The 22032-nt window shown below is 50.8% G+C and overlaps 1 protein-coding gene across 3 annotated transcripts in view; it reads right to left on the reverse strand.

Annotated features, from left to right (window-relative positions):
• The window catches only part of LOC309444422 (uncharacterized protein), a 207908-nt gene extending 189331 nt beyond the window's left edge, over positions 1-18577 (reverse strand). The window contains exons 1-11 of one of the 3 annotated variants that reach the window (XR_014185020.1): positions 18426-18577; positions 15219-15357; positions 13555-13896; positions 9686-9955; positions 8960-9076; positions 8382-8483; positions 7436-7558; positions 7102-7197; positions 6663-6755; positions 5543-5619; positions 3453-4112 (exon numbers count right to left, since the gene is read on the reverse strand). Coding sequence is in view for 1 of the 3 variants with exons in the window: in XM_082062221.1 (XP_081918347.1) it covers positions 4080-4115; positions 5543-5619; positions 6663-6755; positions 7102-7197; positions 7436-7558; positions 8382-8483; positions 8960-9076; positions 9686-9955; positions 13555-13896; positions 15219-15252 (1290 nt within the window). In the remaining 2 variants the exon portion in view is untranslated. Of the gene's footprint in view, positions 1-2804; positions 4116-5542; positions 5620-6662; positions 6756-7101; positions 7198-7435; positions 7559-8381; positions 8484-8959; positions 9077-9685; positions 9956-13554; positions 13897-15218; positions 15358-18425 lie in introns of those variants that run through there. The other 2 variants (XR_014185021.1, XM_082062221.1) reach the window with 2 other exon arrangements.
• Positions 18578-22032: the final 3455 nt, after the last annotated feature.

Raw genomic sequence — 22032 nt, forward strand, 5'->3', positions numbered from 1 at the left:
CCTGGGGTAGATGGACTTGAGAGAAGATTCCACCCAAGTGAGATGGGGTCAGAGATGTCTGGGGTTCACCCTGTGGGTGCTCCTTTAGCTTCCAGGTTTATCTGGTGGCCTTTGTATGCACATTTATGCAGAGCAGCTGCGTTTGCAGTCGTAAAAACGTCCTCTAGGCTGTAGGAAATACCTTTGTGCTGTTGTAACAGCTAAATCTGGTGGGGGAAAAATAGCCTTTGGGAATAGTTTAATGTGCCCTGAGTAAACATGTGCCTGTGTTTGCATACGGGAGGGTGTCAGATGCGTTGCAGGGTACCTGTGGGAGAGACATGGCCAGTGTCCATCTCCTCTGCATCTTTGTGCTGGTGCCTTCCATGTCCTTCCTCCCTCCTGGGCCTCTTCCCTCTCCCTGGGAAGCTTCGGCAGGTTAATGCACCATCCACCTAATTAGCAAAGCTGTTAGCAAAGGGCTGTGAAATCAAATCATTTTGCTGTGTAGATGAAATCTGACCAAGCAGCTGTCCCAAGCAGCAGAAGCGTTGCGGTGTGCTCAAGTTTGCCAGCCAAACAAATTACTGCTGGTGAAGCAAGTATATATTTCAAGTTGCTACAAAATGTCTCCCAGAGAAGCAAGTATATGTATGTATTTCAAGCTAGTAACAAAATTACCACTACTAAGGTGGCAAGTATCTACATATCAATATTAGAAACACGTATAACTATGATTTATTTCTAATATGAATACCTATATATGTGAATAATTTAAATGTCACCAGTATAGTGCTCATCAGTTGATGATGGACAAAGTCTCCCTGCATGGATTCCCGTGTCAGGGAATCTGGAGTCACACAGGCATCCCTGGGACAGGTCCTCTCTCATAGAGAAATTCTTGTAGGGAGAGAGACTCCATTTGGGGTAGAAAGCGAGTGATTTTTGTGCTGTAGTGACATGAGGGGGCGTAGTACACCACTATTTGGAACAGATGTCTTTCTTTCGCCCAGAACAGCCCATAGATGATGCTGGTTTCTATTTTTCTCAGACCAATTCTTGCTTTCCCAGGCTGTTTCTCTCTTCCATCAGCTGAAGCAGACAATGCCTGTCACTGATTCCTCCTTTTTCCAGACTGCTTTTCACCTTTTTTTGATGAGTTTTCCCCTTTTCAGATGATAAGTTTGTTGTTGCCATTTCTTGTTTTTATGGTTATGGAGGGTATCCCGGGCTGTTTCAGGTTCTCGGGTACCAGCTGCAGCTCACGGATGCCAGCTGTGCTCCTCAAGGATGCTCCTGGTCCCCAGGCTGGCACTGCCCGCAGACATCTGCTACTGTCAGCACTTCAGCAGACATTTTCCACCAGTATTTTTCCTATTATGACCTTTATGGCTCCTCCTATCGGTTGCTCACACCAGTCTCCACCAGTTGCTGGCTCTGAGTCCTTACAGCACATCCCGCATGGGTTGGAGAGCGAGATGACGCAGAGAGTTGAGAAAGGATTTAATGGGAAGCTGGAGCAGACTGCAGTGATCAGGGCTGATTCAGAGACGTGCCATTTACACACAACCAGCCCCTTTTACCCTCCTCTCTACTCCTTCCTCCAACCGTGCTTTAGGAAGTTTGGCACAGTGCCATATTCCCTCTCAAATATCCCAATTCCTCACCTCCCTTCTGCTTCTCCCCTCTTATCAGTTGCAAACTCCAGGGTTGTCCTCTCTCAAGCTCTGCCTGCTGGTTGTTTGTGCCCCATCAATTGGTGAATGGAGGTTTTTGGTCTTTGGCATAATCTCCTATTTCCCTGTCTACCTGGGCTGTGTCTGCATGTGCTTTTGTTAACCCCTCCCCCTTTCTCACAGGAAAGATCCTTGATTGAATAACCTGAAGTGAGCTGGGACAGGATGGATGCAGCTCTGGCCCAGTACCTCTGTGGGTCTCTGAGAGGCATTTCCAACCCCTGACATTCTGGGATTCTGTGGTTCTTTGCTGCATGCAGCCGCACTCTCAGAGATGAGCATTACTGGATATGTGTCCCTGCCCTGGGCTTTCTGTCCCTGTCCAAGCCACACTGGAGAAGTGCCCATCCCTGGCTCAGCTCCAGCCTTGCCCAGGCTGGTGGGACGTGGTCCCCTGTACCCCAAATCCAGCTGGGGAGAGGACTGTTCCTCCTATGGACACCTTCAATCCAGCTTGGTGTGGGGATGGGGGATGTTCCAATGCAGCTGATGGGATAAGTTGAGAAGAGAGGGAAGCATCCCTGCTGCCACTGCTTGGTGGGGATTTGGCAGGGCCTGGTGTGCTCAGCTGCCTGGAGCTCAGGCGGGGCTTGAAGTAATGAGGTGGAGGGCAGTGGTGACAGGGAGGAAGGCACCCAGCACCCTCCTGTTGCTTGACAGCCTGGATGATTCCCAGTGGCACTGGGGGAGACCCTGAGCTGATCGCAGCCTCACAGGGCTCAGCAGCCGGGAAAAGGCAGGTCCAACACAGAGTGAGAAGCCGAGTGCTTCCCAAAACAGCATTCCCCTTTCATCGATGTAAACCAGTGCCTGGCTGGGGAGCCGAGGGCAGAGGCAGCTGTGGAAATGGCAGCAAAACCCTCAGTTCATACCTGGGTAGTGAAACCTGGTCCAGCACTCACAGGGACAGGAACCAGCCCATGAGTGGGGCTGGAAATAGGATGGAGTTGTCTTCTGCCCGAGGAAGCGAGATGGGGATACACACAGAAGTATCCAATGTGGAACACGTTTATTAGAGGGGTTACAACAAAGTGGAGAAAAAAGGAACATAAGTTTGTTTGTTTGTTTGTTTGTTTTTTCCTGATCTAGTTCAGGGGTGCTTTAAACATGATGGCACCTATGGGTGCTGATGGAGCTGCCTTTCCTGGTCATCCTTCCCAAACGCCAGGCAGAGCTCTGCTGAAAGCAAACCAGGGTCAGCTTAAAGCTTCAGAAACACAGGCAGCGCAGCTCCGGCAGCAGCACATCTCGGCAGCGCTTGGGCAGCATGGAACCTGGAGTATTGTGTTCAGTTCCGGGCCCCTCAGTTCAGGAAGGATATTGAAGTGCTGGAGCGGGTCCGGAGAAGAGCAACAAGACTGGTGAAGGGACTTGAGCATAAGACCTATGGGGAGAGGCTGAGGGAGCTGGGGTTGTTTAGTCTGGAGAAGAGGAGGCTCAGAGCTGAGCTCAGCACTCTCTAGAACTACCTGAAGGGAAGTTATAGCCAGGTGGGGATTGGTCTCTTCTCCCAGGCAGTCAGCAATAGGACAAGGGGGCATGGGCTTAAACTCTGCCAGGGGAAATTTAGGCTGGATATTAGAAAGAAATTCTTTACAGAGAGAGTGGTCAGGCATTGGAATGGCTGCCCAGGGAGGTGCTGGACTCACCGGCCCTGGAGGTTTTTAAACTGAGACTGGACATGGCACTTAGTGCCATGATCTAATAAACAGACTAGAGTTGGACCAAGGGTTGGACTGGATGATCTCTGAGGTCTTTTCCAACCCAGTCGATTCTGTGATTCTGTGAACTTGTGTCTTTTACAGTAGAAAGAACATTGACCGGGCCAGCGGCTAAAACTGAGAGTTCCTCTGCTCTTTTGCAGTTGTCTACGATAATTAATACAGCAATACATTGAGACAACTGGATCAAATTCCTCAAAACACTCCAGAGCATCAGCTTTTTCCCTTGACTGACATTTACACGTTTTTTTGTTGTTGTTGACTCATTAACATATTAAAAAATCAGGCATGTGTTGTGACAGCATTAGTGAGGGTGGTTAGCCTCCAGCTTGGGGTCTGATATGATTTCTGGCTCATGGAAAAGCTGCCCTTGCTTGGGTGACGACCAGCATTAGCAAGAGCAATGGCTCATGTTTTCTCTCAGCCTGGGTGTTACGAATAGAGGGCAGGGAAGTGGCAGGGGAGGGAGTATCATTTGTCACCTGGAGCTATTGTGTGGAGACTTGGGTTGCAGCATTTTGTCAAGATTTTTGCCAAAGCCTTGCCTCACTGGTGCTTGGGTAGAGGCAGAGCTTATGGATACTTTGCTTCGGCTGCCCACAGCATGTCGACGCAGCTCCCTGGCTGGAGTAGGCACAACCGTTTACTCCCTCTGTCCTTGGATTTCTTCCATCACCTGCTGAAAACACAGAGACCGTGTCCTTTGGTGACACAAAAGGGACCAGGAGCTCTTCGGCTGCGCTGCCAAGCATCGCAAGCCACACTGCTGGGGGGGGCAGGTTGTCCCAGCCCTGGGATGGGCACCCCTCTGGTACATGGTGCTGTTGCACTCCTCTTAAACCTCCCAGTCCCTCCAGTTACCCCAGAGACTGGCCTGCAGAGAAGTAAACCACCCCAAACCACCATGACCCCCTGCAGTGGCGGGGGAAGGCTGCAGCTGCACATGGGCCAGCACACCCAAAATGCAGGGGTGCAACATCAGCCACCATGCTGACATCAAGCTAAGGGCTGAAAGGCTGAGGGAGCTGGGTCTCTTTAGCTTGGAGAAGAGGAGACTGAGGGGTGACCTCATTAATCTTTACAGATACATAAAGGGTGAGTGTCAGGAGGATGGAGCCAGGTTCTTCTCGGTGACAGCCAGTGATAGGACAAGGGGCAATGGGTACAAACTGGAACACAGGAGGTTCCACTTAAATCTGAGAAGAAACTTCTTCTCAGTAAGGGTGTCAGAGCCTGGCCCAGGCTGCCCAGGGGGGTTGTGGAGTCTCCTTCTGTGCAGACATTCCAACCCGCCTGGACACCTTCCTGTGTAACCTCATCTGGGTGTTCCTGCTCCATGGGGGGATTGCACTGGATGAGCTTTCCAGGGCCCTTCCAGCCCCTGACATTCTGGGATTCTGTGAAGCCTAAGGCTCAGCTGTGGGAGAGGTAAGGGGGGGCTCCACTGACCCCAAAATCCTTCCGGCATCTCCAAAATAAGGAGGCAGGAGAGGAAGGTGGGGCTGGGGCAGGTCGGCCCCGGCGAGGCTGAGCATTGGTGGTGATGCCAGCGTGGGAGGGAGGTTTCCGTAGGCAGGAAGAGTGAATCAGATAAGGGAGGTGTGTGTATTTAACGTTGATGTTGTGGGTGAAAAGCCTGTTTTTTCCCCTGCGTCTTATTTGTAGTTGTTTTGGATTATGTGTAGTAGAAGAGTGTGTTTTTACCCAAATCAGACTGCAGCAGCCCTGAGAACTGACGTACTCTGGACACCAAGATGCTTTTCTGGGCAGCCAAGCACATTCCCTGTGGTGCTGGCACAGGCAGGTGAAACCACAACACTTGGGGCATTGTCCACTGCACCTCCAAATCCAGAAGAGCTCCCCAGGATGTGGTAGTGACCCCATGGGTCCAATGGGACCCAGCGGAATTACAGCACTGGCCACCAGCATGCTCGCTGTGTCCCCCCAGGGTGAGGACAAAGCTCATGTCATTCTGCAGGAAGGCAGGCAGATGCTTCCTTGCTATTATGAATTAAATATTCATAAATATTCATGATGAATTAAATATTCATCATTAAGGAGTAAGGATATGCAATAGTGGGGAGCCAGCTAACGGCAGCGAGTTACCATGGTGGCCCTGACTCGTGTGCTCTTGTTGGTGTGATGGTTTCTCATCATCTGACCCTTACGCTTTTTCCCGTGATCTGGAAAGAAAAGAAAGGCCAAGTAACTCTTGGGTTTCCAACAATGCCCCGGCAATTCGGGCTGCTCCCTGCATTTCATGGGACGGGTGAAGAAAACCTGGCTGCAGAGAGAAGTGAAGACAGGAACATTTTACTGGGCAGAGCCCCCCTCTTTCCAAAACCAAGAGGTTTTGAGGGGGGAGAAACAAGAAGGCATCCTGGAGGGTGATGACACCCATCTTGCCTGCAAGCCCCTGCCTCCGTGTGGCTGTATGGACTTGTTGAATATTTCCTACATTCCAGACTTGGAAATGCTCTGTGCCCTCTGGGAAAGCATGAGAGCCCCCTTTCCACCCTCTCCCTGAGGGCATCCTCTCCTTAACATGCTGTTGACCCTCCTTCTTACCAGTTGCCTGAGATGCTTCATGTGATCCCAAAGGCTGAGCCAGCATTTTTGGGAAGCCCGCTGGGATGGCCAGCCAGCCCTGGAGACCAGGCCACTGCAAAGCCTGGCCTGGGGGAGGCCAGATACAATTACTAATCAAGGCAATGAGGGGATTCACGCAGCAAGACCACAGAAACCAGGAACTTTAAAAGGAGAAGCTGGAAAAAACACAGTAGGCTTGTGAGCATCACACCATAATCATAATATGTTCCCACAGCCAGTCTTGCCTGTTTATCAGATAGTTTATGCTCCCGAAGCTCGCCAAGGCTGAGGGTTTTTTTGACCATGGCATGGCTATCATTAGGGAAGACCATGGCAGGACATTCTGCAGGAGAAATTTGCTTTCCTTGAGCACCCATGGACAAAGCAGAGGTGCTGGCAAGGACTGCAAGCAGGGACCAGTGCCTACTGGGGCTTTCCTAAAAGCATGGACACCAGAGTTGGGTCCTCAGCTGATCTGGACAGTCCCGCTCTTTACAGCAAAAGTCTGGCTTTATCTAATGGAAAGCATCTTTTCCTGTACCCACTGCCAGGAGAAGGTGTGAGAGCTGAGTCTGGAAGGACTCAGTGGCTTGGCAGTTTGTTATGGTTGCTGGAAGGAAACCACGGGGCTACTTACAGCATAGGAAGAGCAGCAGCAGTGCAGTGACAACAGCTGCAGCAGCAAGGACACAGCTGGTCGTCAGATCAACAGCCTCTGAGCAGCCTCGCTCTGCCAAAGAAAAACGGAGAACTTGTCAGCAGTTGCTCCTCAGGCCGACATCTCCCTATGAACACTTAGGTGCCATGAGTTTAATCCAGGGACTTGTTATGTGACACAGAGGGAGGATTCCTGTGTTTCAGGATGAACCTATGGAAGAGCTACGACCTCCCCACTCAGTGCAAAGCTGCCACAACTACATCAGCTACAACAAGATTTCTTGCAGATCCAGCCATGTAAAGCCACCTAAGGACTCTCTGCCCTGTGTGAATCCACCCCCACCCCCCAGATACCCCACTGCTCCCCAGAAGAAAGGTGAGCAATGACACGGGTGGTGCAAACCCAGGCCACCCCTTACCATGGAGCTGCTGGATATTGTGGAGCAAAAGGGTGGTGAACAACAAGTTGACAATCAGTGTTGTGGGGGCTATGGAGTTCCGGATGACACAGTGCCCTGGGAGAGGGAAAAATTGCTGATGGATGAGAGCAGAATGGGTAAGGATGCAGGATGGCACGCAGGGGAGCTGAGCTTCAGTGGGAGGGTGAGCAAGGTGTGGGCAACACCTTGGATGAGAGTCACAACAGTGTGCTGAGCCTCCACTCCCTTCTGGGACTGAAAACCTACGGAGCTTACTCCTGGGCCATTATCAGGCCTTTTCCACCAGAGGCTTAGATCATACACAGCAACTTACACATTTTCATTTTGAAGCGGCTGAGAGCTGCAGGTTTCCACACCGCTGCTGCTGCCGCCTGGGCAGTTCCTATTACCGCAGTGAAGAAGAACATCCCAAGCAAGATGAAGGTAACAGAAAGACCTGTGGGAGGAGAAGTAAACCAGAAGGTGAGATGGAAACTGGTGGAGGCAGCGGTCTGAGAACAAGGCAGGGAAAGCTGGCTTGTGGTGACCCTGCACCCAGCTGCTGCATCTGGGAGTGTAAGATCCATCACCCTGTGCAATGGGGTTGCACAGCGGGAGCAGGACTGCAGACGGCAGCCAAGAAGGGTCCCCATGGCCTGGGGATGGGTCTGGAAGTGGGGCTGGCTCAGCTCTGCTGGCCAGGGGACCGTATCCTACAGCTGAGGGCAGTTTTTATCCTGGAAGTTGGTAGCAAGCAATATTTATTATAAATGTACACACAGGCAGCACGCTTCCTTTAACAGAGAATGGGGAGAAGACGTGCAGGGGTTTTTTTTGAGGGTGTTTGGGCTTGTTCGCCTTGATGTCTGCTGGCAGCTCAGCATGTAGTAAACGAGCACCCATGGCATGACAAACAGGTAGCCTCAGCCTGAAGCAGGGAAGAACTGGCTATGGAGCAGTTTTAGAACAGTCGAGCTTTGTGTTTGTCACCCATGGTCTCTTAAGGTCTGGTGGAAGTGGTTTCTGAACAGCTTTTTTATTTGTGAGAAGTCCTGTAGAAGGGGTAGTGGTACCTGAAGAGTGCAGAGGAACAAACGTAGCCCTTTGGTTTCAAAAGGGCAGAGAAAGAGGAACCTGCAGGCTACAGAGCAGTGAAGTCTAACTTCTGTTTCTCCAGATCAAATACTGCTCCATCAAAGATGCTACTGTAAAGACCTGGAGGAGAAAGAATGATGATGCACTGAAGCAATTAAGAACAAATCAGGTTAAATGAATCCTACCTTCTTCCTGCATCCAGATGATGGAGGTGGCAAACAAGAGGAGAGAAGAGATACACAGCAGTCCATAGGTAAACAGAATTATATGTTTCCATGCTTCCTTTCCTGGGAAAAAAAAAGGCAAATGGACTCACTACCACACAAACAAGATGGATGCAGCCTGTAAGGGGAAAATAAACAACAAGCACAGGTTTCCTTTGTCAAGAGTCGAATCCCTGAGGTTTCAAAACCCTGAAAAGAAAACCTGGTGAACTTTCATGGACTTGCTTTGACTTCAGGAGATACCAGGAGAAACCACCCAGACCTGGGGTTGTTCCACACTGAATCAGACACCAGTTCCACCTAGTGATAAACTTTACAACACTTCTTCCCAGTTTTTGTCTCCTATAATGACCTGATAAGTGCTGGATTTCCTCTGGAGGCCCATATTATGGCCCAAGCTCTTGCCACAAGCACCAGGCATGGCGAGCTCCTCAGGGGAGATTACACTCAAAGGCAAAACCCAACTCCACAACCTGCACGTGTCCCCAGTGTTAATGCTGAGACACAAATACACATGGGAGAACATTCCAGGCACTCACCGAACCTGAGCTCCCTCAGCTGACAGAGCACGAAAATGAAGCTGATGGCAGAGAAGGTGACGAGCATCAGGGCAACGACGGCCAATCTCTGCACATGGTGTAGATTCGGTGTGAGACCTGCAAGAAAGGGCGGGAGGGAAATCCCATGCTGGGGACAACCCCAAAACACAGAACAGTGATCCTGCAAAATGCTGGAAAACCCAAGTGATGAGCCCTGGGTCTTCCTTGCTCAGGAATGTCCAAGAGACCATTGTACCCTGTGGGGTGGACCTGTGACAACAGGACAATGACCTGTTGGAGAGCGGTATAGGGGAAAGGGACCTGGGGGTCCTGGGGGCAGCAGGGTGACCACGAGCCAGCACTGGGCCCTGGTGGCCAGGAAGGGCAATGGTACCTGGGGTGGGTTAGAAGGGGGTGGTCAGTAGGTCAGAGAGGTTCTCCTGCCCCTCTGCTCTGCCCTGGGGAGACCACACATGGAATATTGTGTCCAGTTGTGGCCCCTCAGTTCCAGCAGGACAGGGAACTGCTGGAGAGAGTCCAGCACAGCCACCAAGATGGTGAAGGGAGTGGAGCATCTCCCGTGTGAGGAAAGGCTGAGGGAGCTGGGGCTCTGGAGCTGGGGGGATTGCACTGGATGAGCTTTCCAGGTCCCTTCCAACCCCTGACATTCTGGGATTCTGTGATTCTGTGAAACCGCTGGACCCACCGAGGCAGGGCAAGACTAACCTGTCACTGTCAGGTTCAGCGTTGCCTCCTTCCAGCTTATCATGTTGCTGACATTGCAGGAGTAGGAGCCACAGTCTGACTTTTCTCCGATCCTTATCTGCAGCACGGTGGTGTTTCCAGAGAGCAGAGAGCATTTTTCAGGGGGAAGTGGATGTCCCTCTTTCTTCCAGGTGACGGAAGCCACCATTCCCTCTGGCACCATGCAGACCAGCTCTATGAGCGAACCAGCCAGGTTTGAACTGCACTGGAGCTCAGGCTGGGGCACAGGCTCTGAAAAGCAGAGAAGAGTGTGGTAGCACCCCCAGAAGAGTGAGTGCTGCCTTGCTTTGGACCTGAAAACTGGACAACATAGAATCATAGAACCATTTTGGTTGGAAGAGACCCTTAAGATCATCGAGTCCAACTATAACCTAACTCTAGCACTAAACCGTGTCCGTAAAGCCTCATCTTTTAAACCCCTCCAGGGATGGTGACTCAAACACGGCCCTGGGCAGCCTGTTCCTGTGCTTCACAACATGCAAGAATACTGAGCCCCTGGGGAATAAGGGGGTCCTTCCCTTTTTATTTCCATCCTAGGTCTGTTTGGAGGGAAAGAAGTTACTGCAAGAGCAGGGCAACATTCACCAAGTTCAAAGAAGAAGGAAGATGTCCCCATCCCTGCCACTGTGCCACCGCTACGATGGACACTACCAACTCTTGGAGATCAGGCACAGCATGTGGGCTCAGGGACACTGACCCAAAAGAGCTGCGAGTTGGGAAGTGATGGCAAAGACTTGTGAACATTGTCTGCCACGGGGTGTTCCAAGAGGAGAGGGCAATGTTGGTGTGAAGGAAGAGTCTGCAAGGCCTGGAGCTAGGCACGGGGAGAACCTGCAGGGAGCCCCAGGAGTTCACACACATCTGCCTGGCAGATGGAACTCTAGTGGAATTAATCCATCAACCCAGCTCATCTCATGATCTGATCCTGAAGGGGTTAGTAGTTGGAACTGGTGAGGCAGCAGCTTAGCCTGGGATTGCTACCAAGGAGCTTCTGGCCCCAGCTCTAAGGGACCAGCCACAGCCTGCAGCTCCTGAGTTCCTCAGATCATCACCATGGCTTTTCTTTGTTCATCAAATGTGAGCAGAAATCCCTTGTCTCAAAGGAATGTTATGCCTTACACTTCCTGTGAGCAGCTGTTCATGACAAAGCAACTAGATAAAAATTAAGGCAGAAGGCGTTCCCCATTTCTATCGTGCCGGGAAGGAGGCATCATGCAGCCTGATGCCCCAACCAGGAACTCGGGCCACAGCCATACTCAGCTGCAAAAAACTCTCTGTCATTTCCCAGCAATGCTTTTAGCATCTCCAGTCTGTGTGTTTCGAGGCAGTGATGAAATCAGAAATCCTCCTCTAGTTCAAGACTTGGTTCTCCAGTTGGATGCACATAACCCTAATGCGATTTATCCCAGGGTACTGAAAGACCTGGCGGATGTTATCACAAGATCTCTTTCCATTATTTTTCTTTTTTTCTTTTTTTTTTTTTTTTTTAATATGGAGAAATCTCAGTCAACCAGAAGCTGGTAAACGTTGTTGCAATTTCCAAGAAGGGTAAGAAGGAAGACCCTGGTGATTACAGGCCTACCAGTCTCACCTCAGTGCCTGGTAAAATGATGGAGGTTATTCTGTGAGTTACTGTAAACCACTTTAGAGACAACACAGTAATTGGTCATAGCCAGCATGGGTTCACGGGGGGGAAAGTCCCGCTTAACCAACTTAATTTTCTTTTATGATAAGTTCACCCATGCAGTTGACCAAGATAAGCCAGTAAATGTGGGGAGTTTTGCATTTTAGCAAAGCTTTTGATACTGTCTCCCACAGCATCCCTCTGTGATGGATGTCACAGCACACAGCTAGACAAGTCCATAATATATCGGGTGAGCAACTGGCTACTGGGTTGGCCTCAAAGAGTTATAGTGAATGGGGTGACATCAGACTCATGGCCAGTCACCAGTGGGGTTCCCCAGGACTCAATTCTAGGGCCAGTGCTCTTTAAGGTTTTGTCACAGAGGCACCCCAAAGTCAGTTTTAGGTGAACAACAAGTTCCAAAACGGACCTTATTCTAGCCAAAAAAGTGTAGCCAATTAACTGACTAGAAACAGGGTTTATGCAATTAGTTAGCACTCCGACAACAAAAAATACAGGTTTGTATATCAGTTGAGGAGATTATTGGAGTACGACAACATAAGAAAAATGAGGGTCCATGATGTACATGTATTCACTCACAAGAGACAAAACTGAAGGCCTCTGACTCCAGGGTACCCACAAGAAATAATCACTCACCTGGATTAGGCAAGGGCTTACATTCGCCTGGTTAGGCAAGGACTCATTCACAGATATATTCAGTAAATAACGACTCACTCAAATGAGGAGGCGAGGCGCTCTCAATCCCGGGAATCTCCTTAGACAGTGTCCCAATCTAAGGAGAGGGCTCCGGTTCACAGACCCGCTGCTCTGAGAAGACCAGTCCAAGGGGCCTTCGGCAGGGACCCCGTTTTATAGTCTAGTCAGATCTGGCTGTGGGCATTACAAGCTTTGCAGCTACTCTGGACACCTCCCTTGTTAACGACGCTGTCAATTGGCTGAGGGTCTCACTCCTCCTGCCCCCCCAGCAGGTGGAGGTGAAGTCACCCTGCCCCGGGATAGAGGAGGATGTGACTGTCAGCACTTTGGTACCACCCCAGGTGTGTATGTGGGGACAGGCACAGTGGGGCACAAAAGGTGCTAAAGAGCCATCAGCTGCCCCAGTGAAGGCTCCAGATCTCAGGGGGATGTGCAACTGCCACAGGTTTTTATAAATTATCTAGATGCAGGAGTTGAATGTACATTAAGTAAGTTTGCTGATGACACCAAATTAGGAGGAGCTGTGGACTCCCTCGCAGATAGAGAGGCCTTTCAGAGAGGTCTGGATAGAGAGAAGGGCAATCATAGGAAATTTAACAAGAGCAAGAGCTGGATTCTCTACCTGGGACAGGGTAATCTTGGCTATATGTACAAACTGGGGGATGAGAGGCCAGAGATCAGCCCTCCTGAAAGTCATCTGGGGGTTGTAGTTGATGGCAAATTGAATATGAGCCTACAGTGTGCCCTGGCAGCCCAAAGGGCCTACCACGTCCACCAAACTCTGTATTGCCAACCAGTGGAGGAAGAAGACTGTCCCACTCTACCCTGCACTGATGAGGTCCCACCTCAAGTCCTGGGTGCAGTTTTGGGCATCTCAGTAGAAAAAGGACATCAAACTATGTACTAGAGCGTGTCCAGAGGAGGGCGACCAAGATGGTGAAAGGCCTTGAGGGCAAGAACTTAGAAGGAGCAGTTGAGGTCACTGGGCTTGTTCAACTTGAAGGAGAGAAGACTGAGGGTTGGCCACATCACTGAAAGGTGACTTCATTGCTAAAGGTGACCTCAGTGAGTCTATAACTTCCTTACAGGGGGCAACAGACGGGGAGCTGCTGATCTCCTCTCTTTGGTGACCAGCAATAGCACACAAAAAAATTGAATGAAGGGGAAAGTTCAGATTCAATATTAGGAAAAGGTTCTTCACTGAGCGGTTGGTTGGTCCCTGGAACAGGCTCCCCAGAAAAGTGGTCACGGTACCAAGCCTCTCAGAGTTCAAGGCACGCCTGGCTGATGCTCTTAGTCATATGGTTTAGTGTTAGGTAGTTCTACAAGGAACAGGAGTTGGACTCCATGGTCCTTATGGGTCCCTTCCAACATGAGATATTCTATGATTCTATGGCTCTATTCTGGTTGCCATCTTGTGGGCCTGTCTGCTGCACTGACTGTCGAGTCTTTGTCTCAGAGAACCATCCTCTCAACACATTTGACTTACTGATAACTTCAAGGAAGGTTGTCCTAGCTTCTCCCTGCTTCAGATCAACTGTTGCTTTATAGATGCCGCTGTCTGTCTCCTGTAACCTCTGCAGGAGAATCGAGCCATTCTCCTTAAAGAAAATCAATCTATTTTGGTAAGCCGGGTAAATGGTCGGAGACGGGGAATTCGCATAGTACTGCAGGATTAATTCAGAGGTGGTGTTTCTTATATATTCCCATTCAGTTAATTCTACGTTCTTGATATCTGGTGCATCCATCAGTACGGAGGATCCTTCAGCTGCGACTCTTCTTTCTGTGAGTTCCTTCACTGCGAAGGACCCCTCCAAAACCAGTAACAGGTCTGGAAATAGGAGAGATGCCAGAGCAGGATGGGTTAGTTTTAAAGCATGAGCCAAAGAACAATTTAATCTGCTTGTACTTTTTTTTTTTTTTTTTTTTTTTTTTTTAAACACAAGTCACCAACTGATTTCCCGAAGCACATTGTGTCTCATGTCTGATTTCCTTCCTCCTTTCTCAGGATAAAAATTGTAATACTTTTGTTGGTGTTATATAAGTGCTTCTTAGCTGGTTAAGACAATTCCTTGCTCTGTGGAATGAAAATGATGGGAATCTGGACTTTTGGGGTTTTCTGCACATCAGAAATTGCTAACAAGAACCATAATCAGTGCAGCTTCACCCCTGGATCTCAAGCTGCTCCCTCAACACCTGGGAGGAGGAGCACTGCTTGGAAAACAAGCTCTGAAATACACTTTATTGGGACTATGTAGTCCTGGATGCTAAATAACCAGTGTCTGAGAGCTGACCTTTCTGAATGCTGTTAAAACCTACAGCCTCGGCCTCACCATCCTCTTGAGAGGAGGTTAAGCCCTGCAAGACGGATGCTTCCCACTCAACCAGGCACCCAGTGACCTTATGCATCTGAAAGGTGATTATTCATCACACATTCACAGTTCTTGGCACCTCTGAGTAATTCAACGGCTCTCTGGTGCAGCTGCTGTGTAGACAAGCTGCTTTCAACATGAAAAAGAATCTAAACAGGTGTTTACATAAGAGCCTTTGTCTTGAAAATGTCTTATGGTTTCCCCAGAGGAGAATCACACTAATGTGGGGGTCAGTCTGCAACTGTGACCCTGAAAGGCACCCTGTACAAAATCCAGGCGTGAGAACACTGTCGTAGCACTGCTGGTGTAAAAGGACTTAGCAAGCGGAAAGTCACATCTGCCAGAACCGTCATCCTGAAGCCGCTTTTTGCACGTTTAAAATGTTTTGCTGGTTGCTGAAGAGGGAACAAGCTACAGAAAGATGTACCAAAAGGAAAGTTCAGCTGAGCAAAGACGAAAGCTGATAGAGGGAAGGCTCAGAGGCTCAGCAAAGGATACTGGAGAGTAGATCGTGGTCAGAGAGTGGCGAAGAGGCTCAGAGGGAAGCAATCCTATGGTGTGCAGTGGAAGAGAGCTGCTTGTGAGACGTGGTGGTGGTGCCAGGCACAGTGATGCCGCAGCACTGGGAGGAAGGAGGCGCCTGCCAGGGGCACACACCTTTACCGGCAGTGCCATGTCCTGGGGAAGGGATGCAAGGAGAGCACAGAAATGTGCAAGCATATGATCTCTAAGGAGGTGCCTGGCCAATGCAAGCCTTGCACAAGTCCCTTTTCATACTCACAGCCTGTGATGGTCGCCTGCAGCCAGGTTAACATGGTAAAGCCCTGCAGACTTTCAAACCAGCATGAGGGACGAGCTCCTGCAGCGACATGCTCTTGGGATGGCCTCTCTGGGCACGATGGACGGGCCTGTGAAGGACACTGTGAAAAGCACATCAGCATCTGCCATACAGAGGTTGGGAAAGGCAAAGGGTGTTCAGTGCAGCGATGAGGGACCCCCAGCCTTCTCCACGTGTCCCCACAGCACCGGCATCCCTGCAGGCAGCGCATGCTGAAGCAGGGGGTTGCGGTACAGCAGCCTGAGCCCACACTGCTCAGAACAGCACAGCTCTGGGAAACCATCACGGCCATTTGTGTTCAGCACCAGCTCTCCACAGTGATCCAAAAGAAACATCTCCTAGACACAAAGACCACTGATATCCAACAGCTTCAAGACCAGCATAGGCGCAGGGGAGGACGAGAGTGTCTGGCCGCTTTCTGTGTGCTGCAGCTTTACAATGCTGGCAGGTACAGCCCTGCCTCGTCCTTTTGTTATTTATTTCTGCAACTGCTGGCCATGAAATTGCCCATTTGTATTTAGCAACGACCTCCACAGCCTCTCAGGGTAGCAGGATCCACACACACACCCCCCGATGCAACTGGGTATGACCGTCTCTCCCTATGCCTATGGAGAGGTGACAAGGCTTATCCCAGGAGATGGAGAATAAGGTGTATTTAGAAGGAGGGCACATGCCACACCTCCTTGCTCAAAATGCTGCTGCTCCTTTGAAAAATTAATCCCTCCTTTTTCTACCTGCAGACCAGGAGTCATGAGACATGTGGCTGAGGAAATGGATAAGAGCCTTTGGGTGGAGATGCACATGTAAGGCAGAGTGTGGGTTATATCTGCCTGTGGTCATGCAGACTGTTTTATCTCCTGAAGAGAACCTCTCGTCTCACACAAGGCATTAGCACAGTTGAATATTTGCAGTCTGAGAGGCGGTTGGAAATGTGAACCAACGCTTTTGGTAAGGGGCAGATATTTTCAGAAGTTTTCAGGAAATCTTACATGAACAGGGAGAAAAATAGGGCTTGTGAAGACGGACGTATTTATAAGGCTGTTATGTTTTCCCTTGGCCTCTAGTATCATCGCTATGCTGTGTTATCTTCCATCTTTCCAAACACATATGGAAAAGCTGAAACAGAAGCATGCTGCAGCCTGCTGGAGTTCTACAAAGAGATCTTTTTAAGGAATATCTCAGGATCTTCATGGTAAAACATGCCTGTGGCTCTTTGGAAACATCCTTGGCACTTCAGCATCTCATCCAGCCTTTTGTAGCAATGGGATGTGCGTCAACTATGTTTCAGCTGCAAAAAAATAACTTGTTATGTGAGCTGGAGCTGTGCTGTCACCAAGGCACATATATCTGAACAAAAATGTCCGTGTCAGGGGAAGGGAAGTTCCTCAGCACTGTGAGCCCGCCCAGGCTTTGCGGGCTGCTGGGGCTCTCAATCAGCCTTTTGCAAGCAAGCAAGTCCCTCCTGCTGCTCGAGAGGGGTGAGAGGCTCCCTTAGGGATAGAGGGGCCAAAGAAATGCTCCACCGTTATTTCAACTGCCTCCTCCTCTGGTCTTGGAGTGAGGAAAAAGGCTTGTGGTTGTGTAACAAAGCAAGAGGAACTGTGTGCGGGGGGACGGCGAAGGCAATCGGTACAGGCGCAGGCTTTTAGCTCTGGTGTTGCCGTTGCACCAGAACACAGGAAATCACACAAGGAAGGTAAAGATAAAGAGCAGAAGTGTTTGTTTATCAGCCCCTGGCAAAAGGAAGGTGGGGGAGGTCCGAACGCGGGCTGCAGGGGCTGGCTGGGCCCCCAGGGCATGGGGCTGCTCAAACACCACCTGTACCTGGAGACATCTCTCAAAAGAGCAAGGCAACACCAACTCCTGCAGAAGAGTGCCATGTCCTCCTGTGTAACACATTAGGTTACATTAGCAGTTTGTTAAAAGCATGCACTTCCCCTGACCTAGGTCAATGGATAATTACAGATCTTGTACTGACAGACCTTGCAATGGGAAGAAACAAAAGGGATGTTGCGATTTGCAAGGACAAAATAAGTTCCCCCACCAGGAAGTGCAGGCACCATCAAAGCCTTTGGTAAGGGTGTATGAAAAGGTAGGGTGCATAAAAACCTTGTGTGCTCTTTCTGCTCATACTAAAAAAAACCAAAAAACCAGAAGTGAGAGTAGCAGATGTAACGCTCATCTAGAAAAGAGAAGCTTTATGCTTAAGTGCAGCTCTAAACGAACCAAGAAACTCCCTGATAAATTAAATACATGAGGTACTTCAGAGACTTCTGTAACTTTACCCTGCCCTTGCCTAAAGCTCTTCATGTCCTGTGTTCAGGACACACAAATTAAACTTGGTAGAGTCCTGGGACAGAGTAGCCCAACTCACATGTGCAAAAGGCCCCCTGGCCCCTGCCTCATCTCTCTGTCCCCATTGCTCCAGTAGCCATCCCTATCACTCCATTATCCATCCCCATCCCTCCAGTCCCTGGTCCTGTGGGTCCAGTATTCAGCCCCCATGGCTCCAGTCCCTTGTCCCCATGGATCTGGTAGCTGGCTCCATCACTCCAGCCCATGGTCCTCCTTGTCCTGTCCACCCCCAGAGCCACAAAGTGGAGCATCTCCCATGTGAGGAAAGGCTGAGGGAGCTGGGGCTCTGGAGCTGGAGAAGAGGAGACTGAGGGGGGACTCATTCACGGGGATCAATATGGAGAGGGAGAGTGTCAGGAGGATGGAGACAGGCTCTTCTGGGTGACAAGCGGTGACAAGACAAGGGGCCATGGGTTCAAACTGGAACACAGGAGGTTCCACTTAAATCTGAGAAGAAATTTGTTGGGGGTGAGGGTGGCAGAGCCTGGCCCAGGCTGCCCAGGGAGGTTGTGGAGTCTCCTTCTGTGCAGACATTCCAACCCGCCTGGACACCTTCCTGTGTAACCTCATCTGGGTGTTCCTGCTCCATGGGGGGATTGCACTGGATGAGCTTTCCAGGGCCCTCCCAACCCCTGACATTCTGGGATTCTGTGATCCCCATTGCTCCAGGTCCCTGATCCCACCGCTCCATTCCCCATCCCCATCTCCCCTGTCCCACAGGGCAGCCGCCAAGGCTGCAGCCCAGAACTGCCCACCCACCCCGTGATGAGACCTTGGACCCCCCGCGACACTCACCAGGGCCGCTCTCTCCCTTCTCACAAAAGCGGTTCCTTGCCGGAGGGGCTGTGCCGGTGCGACACCAGCCCCAGAGCAGTTCCTCCAACACGCCCTGTCTCAGAGCAGCGTCAGCAGCACCCCCACTGCCACCCTCTTTTGCTGTGAGACGGGACAGACCCCCTGGAAGCAGCAGCCATGGCTCCGTGTCTGCTCAGCCGCTGGCTGCCCCACACCTGTCTGAACACAAGGAAACAGTCACTGTGAGGGTGATCAGGTGCTGGCAGTGGTTGTTTGGAGAGGCTGTGGACTTTCCACCTTCATCAGCATTAAAAAGCCATCTGTCTATGGTCCTGAGCAACCACGCACCCTCAGCCTGTCTAGTTTAGCCTGCTACATTAAATCCACTGCTTCTTATTTATTTACTTTATCTATCTATCTATCTATCTATCTATCTATCTATCTATCTATCTATCTATCTATCTATCATTTTTTAATCTTGATGGTATTACAGAAAAGCCAGAGACTTTGCTGACAAGGGCTAGGCAAACACAGCCAGTAAATCATATTCACTGCTACCAGAGCAATAGGAGAGCAAGACATAAGGCTCAGAGATATAGAAACATGGCCCATGCCCCCCAGTGAAACTCCTTTCCATCTTTCCATCCATTATTAGTTAGAGATTCTCGTGATGTTGTGCTTATAAGAGAGAAAATTCCCTTTACGCATGGCAGTCGCTGTCGGTCTGTTTGTATTTGCTTCTCCTCAGGCCGGCCATGAGGTTTGCCACATGCAAAACTGCAGGGCTCAGTTACATTTGCAGGGATACCTAGGGGGGTTGGAACTGAAAAAAAGACTTTTAAAAGCCATAGAAGTGGGTGAATCCTTAACTCCTATCTCTAGTACAGCTGCAGTCTCAGGTACAGCAAAGCAGGCTGCTTTCAGGTACCAGCAAGAAGCTGAATATCACATTGGCATCCTGATGGGATGAGGGTATTTTGCCTGAGGTACTTGCCAGGTCCACGAGTAGTCTCTGACTACTCTCTGCTGCCCAATTTGCTTTGTGCAATTAGCTGATGCCAAAGGCCATACAGACCTCTGTGACCTCTCGCAGTTTTGTGTCCCTTAAACTTATCTGACTCTGAACACTCAACCTGAGATTAAGCTACAAGTCATGGTTTCCCTGTATCCTGACAGCTAAGCCCACGCATGAATCATCGCTTAGCTGGGGGGAAAACCACAGGGTGCCAAGAATCTAGCCCCCCACTTTTGTTTTTAATACGTCTTTTTCTTATGTCTCAATCTGACTCAACTCCTGATCTTCAGTTGAATGCTCTGCCTAAGGTTGTTTGTAGAGGGGTCCATCGAAAGTACAGTTCGTGCTGAAAGTAACAGGAGGAAGACTCAAAAAAAAACAATAAAAAAAAGTTAGTAAGGATGCAGATTCCTGCTGAACATGAGGAGTGAGACCTCTCCTGTCCCATGCAGGTAGCATGGCCCTGAGCCTCATGGTGAGGGGAGAGGAGTCCCCTGGAGATGCTGTCCCACACTAAAGGGGACAGGACACACATAGACCTGTGGATTCAGGGGGAGAGGGACAACTGTTCCCTCCTTCCCCTCTCAACATGCTGTGAAATCATCTGCACTGGGGAGCGAGAAGTCAAGCATGGCGGCAGGAAAGGGTGGAGTGGGCGCATTTGGTTACCCATATTTGTTTAGAAGAAGATGCAGCCTCATTATTGTGATAAAACCTGCCTCGACACCTTCCTGTGTAACCTCATCTGGGTGTTCCTGCTCCATGGGGGGATTGCACTGGATGAGCTTTCCAGGTCCCTTCCAATCCCTGACATTCTGTGATTCTGTGATTCTGTGAAGGGTGATGCTGAGAACCTGCTTCTGCGTGTGGAGCTGCAGTAAACAGGCTGGTGGGGTGACATGTGCTGGGGACACGGGGCTGTGCTGGAGAGGGGACGAGACAGCAGGTCCAGCCCGTGCTCTCGTGTCACTGATCTGCCTCTTCCCCTTCTCTGCAGGGGGAACCCTGGGTGTCCTCGTTGAAATCCATCAGGATGCAGTCAATGGCACCGTGGGTCAGTCCGTGCTCCTGCCCGTCTCCTACAGATTTGATGGTGCCCTGAGGAAGAGCTGCAGCTTGGGCAAGACCCTTACAGTGATTCCTGGGCGATGCCTGAGCAGGTTAAATGTGGGCAACTCTTTCTTGAGGCTGCTCGTCCTTGTGTCACCCGCTCTGATTTTTCTCTTGCTGGTGGAGCAGCCCCAGGGGCTGATGAGTGTTTGACACTGCGGCACCTCCCGCTCACTTTGCATAAGTAAACGTGCTGTGCCCGAGAAATGCTGCTGAGGAGGCAGAGGCCCATGGTTTCCCCAGTATAAAATAGTCTTCTGATGGCCCCACACGCCTGGCACATCTTTCCTTCAAGGGAGGTGGCATGTGCTTCAGCTGGTGCCCAGCCCCAGGGGCTGCCCCACTCCAAACCCGTCCCTGCAGAGCCCCGGGCAGCAGCAGCCACCCTGACCTGCCCATGGGGACACGGTAGAGAGCGCGTGGTCCCCCACCCTCTGTTCCTGCAGGGCCAGAGCTGGGGTCTCACACAGGTGCTTCCCACCCTGGCACGTTCCCCGTGTGCCAGTGATGATGTGGACGCCTCCCCAGCAGCACTTTGTGTCTCTCTCTCCTCCTCTCCTGGATCAGCTCTCCATCCCGGTGAGGGGAAAGTGCCCTGTTTGTTGTCAACCAGATACCTGTTCCTCCAGTGCAGGATTGGTCCCTACGCTCAAACACCCCTCTCCCCATTCAGTACCCTCTCTCCAGTCAAATAAACTCCTCCAACAGCTTCTTCCCCACAAAAGCAGAGGCTGCATCTGCAGCATCACTTTGGGCTGTTCCAGCAGCCAACCAAGAGGGGAAATAATTTTAAAATCTTGCAGCAAGCCCAGGGTGATCAGAGCACCTCAGTATGGGGCTGCCGGGGACCAGAGGCTGCTTTTGCTGAGTGTTTGCTGATCATTCTCTGAAGGTAAGAGAGGGGGCCTGTGGGCACCCCTTGGCATTGTCAATGCACTATAAACCATGCTGAGGTTTCCACTGTGTATGTCCAGGCGAGACAAGGAGCCCCAACACGTCTTGTAGTGCTGTTGCAGCCGAGAGGGCTGCGGAGGTTCGTAGCCCCATCCCCACCACAGCCCTCCCGACACCAACCCCTGTCTCACGTCGTGGCCGTGCAGCTGTGGTCAGCTCTGAACAGCAGCCACCAAGATCAAACAGACTGACGGGGCTCCGCTTCCCCTCCAGCTGCCTCTGGGAGGGGGGGTTGCTGCATGCAAGAGGCTCCAGACCCAGCACCTGGCCCCCACCCTCACTAACGAGGCGCTGGCAATCAGTAACTCGGAGAGCAGGAGCTGTGGAGAGGTGCAGCCCCGAGGAGCTGACATGGGGGCACAGGGGGCTGGTGGTTCCCTGGGTCAGAGGTATCTCCTTGTTCCCATGTTTGCAACTCACATTTCTGCTTCCCAGGCTTCCCATTTCTGCTTCTGCTCCCCGACACAACCACCGCCACATCTGGGCTCCCCCAGGCCCCGCTCCGGGAGAAGCACATCCCTCTGTGCA

The sequence above is a fragment of the Streptopelia decaocto genome (genome assembly GCF_964273445.1).
Source record: "Streptopelia decaocto genome assembly, chromosome: 10".
NCBI lineage: Eukaryota > Metazoa > Chordata > Aves > Columbiformes > Columbidae > Streptopelia > Streptopelia decaocto.